This window comes from Sceloporus occidentalis, unplaced genomic scaffold, assembly GCF_023333645.1.
Source record: "Sceloporus occidentalis isolate IW3139 unplaced genomic scaffold, rSceOcc1.0.p SCAF_143, whole genome shotgun sequence".
NCBI classification, from domain to species: Eukaryota; Metazoa; Chordata; class Lepidosauria; order Squamata; family Phrynosomatidae; genus Sceloporus; species Sceloporus occidentalis.
The window spans coordinates 459,546-468,368 of record NW_028317123.1 but is presented as its reverse complement, the minus strand read 5'-3'; the positions used below and the strand labels follow the sequence as shown (position 1 = coordinate 468,368).

At 42.5% G+C, this 8,823-nt stretch overlaps 1 protein-coding gene across 1 annotated transcript; it reads right to left on the bottom strand.

The window, feature by feature from the left end:
- Positions 1 to 419: 419 nt before the first annotated feature.
- LOC149280927 (solute carrier family 35 member B1) lies at positions 420 to 8,135 on the bottom strand. Its single transcript, XM_089499958.1, has 9 exons — positions 7,975 to 8,135; positions 6,866 to 6,969; positions 5,880 to 6,010; positions 5,112 to 5,142; positions 4,524 to 4,684; positions 4,219 to 4,345; positions 2,556 to 2,662; positions 1,105 to 1,258; positions 420 to 472 (listed from the first exon to the last, which is right to left on the bottom strand). The coding sequence occupies exons 1-9, from the start codon at positions 8,133 to 8,135 to the stop codon at positions 420 to 422; spliced, it is 1,029 nt and encodes a 342-aa protein (XP_089356084.1).
- Positions 8,136 to 8,823: the final 688 nt, after the last annotated feature.

Here is an 8,823-nt window from a genome sequence, read left to right as displayed (position 1 = left end):
GTTATGCAAATGGCCTGACACAGATCCAGGCAGCGGGTTAGCGATTACTATGCTCGCTACGACATTCATCTGATCTTTTACTAAGAAAAGCTGCGGCCATAAAAAAAAAAAAAAAAAAAAAGATGGTCTTAAGATAAATAATGCCACTTGGGGGTAGGTTTAAGATGTCAAATGTTATTCGTTTCTTCCAGAAGAAAAGATTAAAGTTATTAAAATATAAAAACAAAAAAGGACAAACAAAAAAAGTGTTTCAACATCTTTTAATATTCCCCCTCCCCACTCTGACTTAAAATTTCATGAATAAAATTAGTCCAAAACCCACATTTCTGGTAAAAAAAACCAAAAAACCATATAGATTATTGAAGAACAGTAAATGAGGTCAGATCACGTCACTTAAAGAAGGCTCCTGGAATGAGGCGTCAGTGAGACGGCTTCTTGGATCCTTTTCCAAACCTGGCATCGAGTCCTAAACCTGCGGAAAACAAGAGCGAGCGGTGAGTACGGCAGGAAGAGAGTGGGCACAGAGCGTGAGCCGCGCGCTCCAGTACGATGAGTGTGCCTGTGGCTCATTGTAAGTGGCGCTGCCAAGCCCAGCTGGCAACACATCTGAACGCGTCTCTCCCCCGTGTCACTTAGCAACACGGCTGTACCGTGGGTATAGGGTCAGTTCCCCAGGAGGGTACAGGGGCATGTTTAAAGGGTAAGTCTTATGATGAGCCAGTCACCTAACGATAAGGCAAAGGGACCATGCCGGGGCGACACGATGACGCCAGCAGCATTAGATTAAGGCATCTTCACTTTTTTTTTTATAACATTATTCACTGCCACGGCTGTCATAGAAGGGGTTTCAATTAGAAAGTGTCGCAGCCGATCTATACAATACTATGGAGTATTCCACTGCAACACACATGCCATTCAAAGGGTTAATATTCTGTATTCAATCATCTATGATAATCCATTCGGATAATCCTTCCCGGCTTGCTTACTTTCATTCTATGCGGGACCAGCTATGGTTAAAGTCATGATCATACACGGCTTTTACATCGATGGGCATATCCGACAAATCTCCATTCCCGTATCTATAAATAATCGCCGAGAACTTACCGAGAAACACCAGCATGGTCCCCATCCACTGCAGGCCGCTGATCGGGTTGGAGAATAATATAACCGAGGCCAAGATGGTGAAGAACTTCCGAGTGGTCGTAATGATAGAACACGTCAGGGGACCAAAATACACCACCGTCATAAAGATGAAGGTCTGAAGGAGAAAGGGAAAGAAAACAACAAACAATTACAGATCCGTCACGCTTAAAAAATCAAATATTCGCCGACGAACGGGATTTCCTAGCAAACAGCGATGATAAATTTCCCGTACTGAAATCTACAAAGCCCCAAGGAACTTGGTCCTTCTACAGCAAAGGATTCTGGGAACCAATTTCTCCGCTCAGGTTAAAAACCAGGACATTTAAGTAGAGCCCCGGCGCTTTATTTTGCCTCGATACAACACAACTGCAAAAAGGGTTCTCTAAACGATCAATTAGCCTTTTAAACTTAGATCAGCGAACACAACGTGCCATCGGAACACAGCAGTGATGACAGTGACAGTAGTGATGAGAGTGACAGTAGTGATGAGAGTGATAAAGGGCCTCTGTACGCCTATGAAGAGATTCCATTAAAAAGCCTCCTTTCTTAAAATGCTAAATATAAAACAATGTTGCTTATTTTTGCTGAAAACATCAGTTTGCCTTTTTTCGGGATGTGTTTCCCGGTAAAGTAGGGGGGGAATCCTTCCCTCCCGGCCTTTTGTTCTCACTTCGGCAATTCTGCAGACACAAGCAGAGCTGCGGAGGAAAGGTTTACTCCAGAGAGCTCCTGCGAGTAATATATTCAGATGGAAAGCTGCAGGTGAAGCAATTCACAGATGTCTAAGACAAACATTCATTTAGCAAAATAAGCCAAGCATCTGATGCCGAGGATAATACTTCCATTCGAAGACGGGTGCAGCTCATGACACCCTGTAATGAACTTAATGGGACTAAGTACTGGGGGGGGGGGGTATAGTACACCATGACAAGTAGATCCCGACATCCATGGTAATCACTTCTAAGTGAATCAAACTAAGTGGCCATGAAATGTCACAATGAGGTCACAGCCAACTCATTTTACCTACCCTGTATTGATCAAAGCATACGCAGCTAGGCGGCGCATGGATCAATTTTCATGCTCTACTTACACGCTGTTAAATACATTAAGTGACAGGTTCCCTTTAAATCGCCGCGGTTTTGCAGGATTGGGAATCCTGCGCAGGCACACTTACAGAGGCGCCCCCGGTTGAGGACAGGCTTTGCTTTGGCTCACCGTATGCAAGCCTGCGCTTGAAATGATTATGAAACGTACCGGCCACCTGCAGTCAGCAAGATTGCGTTTTAAAGCAGAATGTTGTTCATCGCTCACATTAGCTGCGAAGTTTGTCCACTTTAACCTAATCAGTGCCATCGCAGGAAAGCTACTCATAATTACAGACCCCACAGCTTCCAGTTACAGACCCCACTCACCTGGCCCAGTGCACTGGTGAGGCTGAAGAGCAGAATGTTGTAGATGATACTCGGGTACCTTTCCGTGAAGCTCAGGAACTCCCAGACCTCCCCGGTGAACACGATACCTAAAAGAGAGCAGAGTATATTCGTAAGGGGTCTACGAAGAAATTGATAATCAGCCACTAATTTGTCTGTATAAAACCAAAATAAATATATATATATTTATTTGTAGGTGGATTTTTTATTAAAAGGATGTAAAACATTTGCAGTGGATTTTTTCAGCTATCCTCTGTGGGCTTTCGTCAGAATAAAAAATAAACAAGAAGCAGCCCTATGGAATAAGGAATGCCATTTTCACTAAAATGGCATTTTCTCTAAATTTTGGCATTTCTAAAGGGCTATATAGATTTTTGGATTTTAGATCATAGCTCCACCTGCTGGCGAGAGATAAAACCACAAGCTCTGTGCCCCCCTGTCTCCGCTATGCCACGGGGCAGGGCACCTCAACCAGGGGCATTTCTATTTTTGGGGGAGCAGCCCAAACAACCATCCTCACGGGGACAGACTGTTCCACAGCTCATAGCCCCCTCAAAATTGCAGTCAGGAGCAACAGACCCCCACTGCCACAATTAAATAAAACAAAGATAGTTAATGTCTTTATTGGCTCGTTATCTGATGGCCAGAAAATTAGTCAAATTGTGTCTCCTCCTGTGGGGTGCTGTTAGCAGGGAATTCATGTTTTTATCTCCTCTGTACGATGAGTAAATAACGTAACAATTCGACGTTATACATATATGACATCAAATTGTTACGTTAGTTATCAGTTGTACAGCACTGCAAAATATGATGGCGCTATATAGATCATTAAATAATGATAAACCTCTCTCTTATGGGAGAGAACAGATGCTCCTGTCTCAGGGAACTTATAAATATCTAGTGACCTAATATGAGACGGATGAGCATCATGGGAGTGATTGTTTACAGCAGACCAATTACGGCCCTCTCTTGTTATAACAGGTAATGGGCCCTTGTAGCGTTGGCTTGTATAATGTTACTGGCAGCGTCCAGTGTGCCTGTATGCGTTGAGGCATGCGCAAGAGCCGCGTTAATTACATTTACCTAAGCAAAGGGATTTATTCACTAAAAGGAACTCAGTGTGAAGGACTGAGCCGGACAGCGTATTGCATAATTCAATATCCAAGTGATGATTTAACTATTCATTATACAGGGCTGACCAAGCTCACTGGGGTTGGCCATTCATAACGAATAGCTAAACAGCTGAAACTAAAATCTCCCATTTGGTGAATAAACCCCAAAGAGTGACTTACAATGGATGCACCGGTCCCGTGATGACTAAAGCCCTAGTTCACCCGTAAAGTACTCCTGCCCCGAGCACATATACCAAGATGGCAATATCTTATAATTAAAACATGATCACATGGAAGAAGCGGATGTAATCCTTAATACAACGTGGAATTGAAGTGTCAGCCTCATAGCCAACATAACCATGTTAAGACTTCTTCATTGTTGATTACGTAGCCCTTTTCATTTTCTATTTATATATATATAACGTCCGTACGAAAGGTTTGCCGTAAACATTTCTCAGGACATTCTCTCGATTGGGCTGCAATTTATTTGCTTGGGAAGATCTGTGCCATTTCCGGAAGAGGCTGGACGTTACCTGCTCCCAGGAATAAGCTGGACCACAGGTTGATGTGAAGCATCATCTGGTTGGAGCCCGTCTGGAAGTTTGCCCGCATATGATCCTGGGACACCCCCGTAAGTCCGTCCAACGTCAGAGACAGGAGCTAAACGAAAAGGGAGGAAAAAAAGGAAATTAATGAAACAAATGAGCTACAAATAACCCCAGGGGACAATGACTTGTTTAAGGAGGTCCAGGGACGCTATATCCGTGCTCCACCAGAACGCAGCAATAACCGGCAGAGAAGCTCGGTGATCTGGTTAAAGCCAAGACCCTTTACTCACCAGCAGGAATTCTCCATAACCGAAGAGGTGGTCATCACTGGTAGGATCAGCCTTCTTGGGCTTGTACATGAACAGCGCGACCCCCAGGACTATGAGGAGGACACACAGGTACTTGGTGAGAGGATATTTCTTTCTGAGGATGGTCACTCCAAGAAGCATGACTGAAAGAGAGTGGGAGAAGCAGTCAGTGAGCGTGATATGGCTTCTTAACTCCACCAAGCACACTACATGCACGCAACAGAAGATCTATCTATACAGCTCAGAAAAATGCTAGAAATCCATATAATATCTTGTGCGCAGATTACAGACAAAACACGTGATTTACACGCTTTCAGAGCACACCCCAGTGTCATGCAAACTGCCAAAATCTATTTCCTTTTACGTTATTTTCTTACTTGTGGCATCAATTTAAGAACTATTTTTTCTCTAAAGGAAATTCTGTATTTATTTTCATACAACGCTGGCTTAGCATCATGGGAGTAGCTGCTTCAACACAGTTGGCTAACTACCCCTTCAGTGCAAGCTCCCTGGTATACACAGCAAGACCTCCTAAATAACGTCTTAAAGCAACCCCCGTTATTCTCTTACCTGGTATAGGCTTGCAGGACTTCCCCAAAACCTGGAAAATAAACATAAATCATTATAACAAGGACAGCAATCGGCTTCACTTAACCCTTTGGCATCTGGCACTTGCAGAACTAGGGTTACATCAGACAGGGCTGCTGTGAATGAGTGAATCTACCAAGAAGTAGGGCTTTGACAACGCAAACTGCATGATTAATTAATCAGTGCATTAATCATTGATAAGATAGCAATTAAAGTTAAAAGCTGTAAAAAAATAAAATATTGTAAAATAAATCTGATCACTGGGATTGAGTCAGATAATTAGTTATGCGATATAAATGTAAAATTGTTATTAATATATATTTTTACTTTATGACCCGGATGTAACTGGCAGCCGCTGATCTGGAAGCACCTTTGACTTCCATGTCAGGGTTGTTGAAGTTTTTTTTCATTTATTTATTTTTTGTTAACTCTTTCAATGCTGGTTTTGCATAGGAACACAGCATTGAGCAATCCCACAACGTAAACAGATTTGTACTCTGGTATAACGTACACCTCTCTTTTCGGGATTCTTGAAAAAAAAATTAAAAAGGGGGTAAGTTATGTGTTTGATACCCAAAACAAGGGCTCATAGAGCCACCCAGGTATTTACAGGAGCCAGCGAGATTTTATAACACCTCTGACGGTTTCCCCGTACCATGCTTGGCTTTGCCCAGCGCCTCCTGGTTCACTGAATTAAAACAATTATTCAGGGGTTCCATTTGTAATATGCCCCCGCTCCGTGACTCTCACCTGCGTGGGGTAGTTGACATACTGGAGTGCTGAGTTGCTGGATACCATGGCACCCAGGTATGACAGGGAACAGGCCGCATAGAGCCAGCTCTGTGTGCGGTCAGCTTTCCCGGAATCAAAAAAGCTGATCACTGTAACGAAAGCGGTAAATATCGGTACATTATACACCAGGAACATGCACTAACAGGTCTAACCGCAATATCAGGTTACAAGAGCAATAAAGAGAAGTTTTTAGGACTGTGATTGCTGTTAGCTATATATATAATATTGTTATTGATTTTTTTGTCCAATTTTGGTGTGTTACTTACTTTTATTAAAACACCAAAATTGGACAGAAAAATTCAAATTCAATAACAATATTAATAAATAATAGATTGCTAAAACTATCTTTCCCAGGCAACCAGTACATGCTAAAACCTGGGCATGATAGGAGTGTGATTGCTGTTAACAATAAAATATATATATATATATTAATATATATATTAATATATATTTGATTTTTTTTGTCCAATTTTGGTACGTTATTAATGTTTTTTATTTATATAATTTCTTTTAAAGGTGGGGGGTCATTTTTGGTTTCGGCCAAGTGAATGCTGAATTTTCGGTTTCGGTGCATCCCTAGTTCCAATGTGTCCATCATCTAAATAACTTGACTCCATGGGCACAAGTAACAGCTTACAATGTCAGCACAGCTTAACGGCAACATGAATTGTGGCCAAACGACACAAATCCATAATTACCGAAATCCATTTAAATGCAACATCTTTACGACGCAAAAGGACAGGAAATACAGTGATGTGGCTAATACACCACAGCCACGGGGAAAAAAACAAAGTGATTTAATAAAGCTGATAACGCAGCATATTTAACAGGCGAAAGTGTTTAGTAGAACAGGTGAACAGAATCCTACATACACAGCAGACCAATAATAAATTAAAATAAAAAAAAGTTATATTTCTTGCTAAGTGGCTTTAAAACACACTTACAAAATTTGGCAAATAAAGCATTTACAACGCACTGAACAAACACAAGCGACAGAGCAAAACGGAACTTCTCCTGCTTCTCCCCCTCTCCGTACGTCCCGCGTGTTCTGAAAGATAAAGACAGCGTGTCACGTTAGCACTGGGGTAAACATGCGTATAGATGCCTTTCTGCATAGATCATGTAACAGGCTATTTGCTTCTTGGGTTTCTACACCATGGGATCTAAACGCCGAGGGCTGCAATAATGACGATGGAATAGTATACCGCCTTTGACATTATAGAGTTACTGCGCTAGTACAAGACGCCATAAGCTAAAATTAGAAGGGTATGTGGTAGAGAAGTGGGTGAGAGATATTGGCAGGGCGTTAAGGAGAGAAATAGAACCGGGACCAAGTAAGGCTGGAGAGCTTGTATGAGAAAATATGTGAGGTCTCCATGGTAACGTGCAAATAAAATCCTTGACAGTTTAGCTTCGGTTATTAGATGTGTTCAGATTATTGATTTGATGTGAATATACATTTAAACACACATTATTTTTCTTGTAATAACTTAAAGTGCATCCCCAATACTAGAAGAAACAGAACTAATAGGATTAGCAGGTTAACTGCTCCCATGGATCATCTCGAGCAGCCTACATACAGCATACTATATAACGCGTCTATAATCTATTCTCTGCACAATGGGCTTTATTTACTAAAGGGAAAGTTATCGGGAGCTCCTTCACTTCACTATACATGGTGCCCATTAAACGTCTGCCGCAGTGATCGCTTGCTTGGCCCTGTATTATGTATAGTTAAATAAACTTTCTGCTGGGAAACTTGCAATCGTTGGCCCTTCATAATGAGTAGTGAAGTGAGAGTTAAAGTTCTGCCTTAGTGAATAAACCCCAATGATTGCATGGGGAGGAAAAGCTAATTGTGCATGTGCTTCAATAAAGAAAGATTGTTATCTACGGGTGCCTCAATAAGCCAAACTCCACTGATTCGCAATCTCAATAAGAATGTGCAAAGAGCTATCCGGTGTACCGAAAAGGTGTGTGTAGGTGTCCATATGCCTGTGCGGTCTCCGTATTACTGTGTTTAGGGGTACATGCCGCGTATACGGTCACTCACATGGTCTCCTGTAAGATGCCGTAGTAGAAGTAACAGACAAACACCCCCAGGAAGCAGGCCAAGAGCCGGAGCCCCCCGGAGCTCAGCACCCTGCCTGTCTCCATCTCTCCTCCTGTCACCGGCACCTCCAGCCGCACATCTCGCTCCGCCGGGGACCTCATACACTCAAATCGCGACGACACCGCGAAAGGACCCCGGGCTGGGCTGCCCATGGCGCTGCCGGAAAGTAATAGACGTTAAACCCTTTCATCGGAGGCGATACCTTTGTGCTTATCGCTACCTGTACAGAGTTAGCCAATAGCTTGCATGGGGGATAGTATATGTTGCAATCATCGGTCCATGTCGCTCCTCTCTATGCACGCAGTGAGCCCGTGGTAGACATCTTGGTACACCCGTTTCTGATAGACAGACACACGGCTACCCGGTTAGTGGAGAGGAGCTGTTTTACTGGTTTTATAATTTATTCTATCTGATCGCTTTAACTGTATTTGGTGTTTTCTCCCATCTAATGCTGATCCGGGCTTCATAAATATGCCGCTTGTAAATCTTTAATATATACGAATTCTTAATTCATTATTTTGTTCTTTATGTTTACTGGCAGATCTATAACACTAGTGGGTTTGCAACATTTTTCTGTCACTTTCTTATTAATGTTCTGTGTTTTCCAAGATACTTTTCAACAATAATAATAAAAATGTTTATTTTTTGCATCAGGCACTCCATGGCCACCTATATCTCAGCGTTCGGGATCTGGCCGCCGGCTGTCACCCGGTGTAGTGATGTAGCCTCATGTGGAGGCTGCTGATTGGCTGGTTGCAGGACGCGCATACACGTGGAATAAATCGCAGG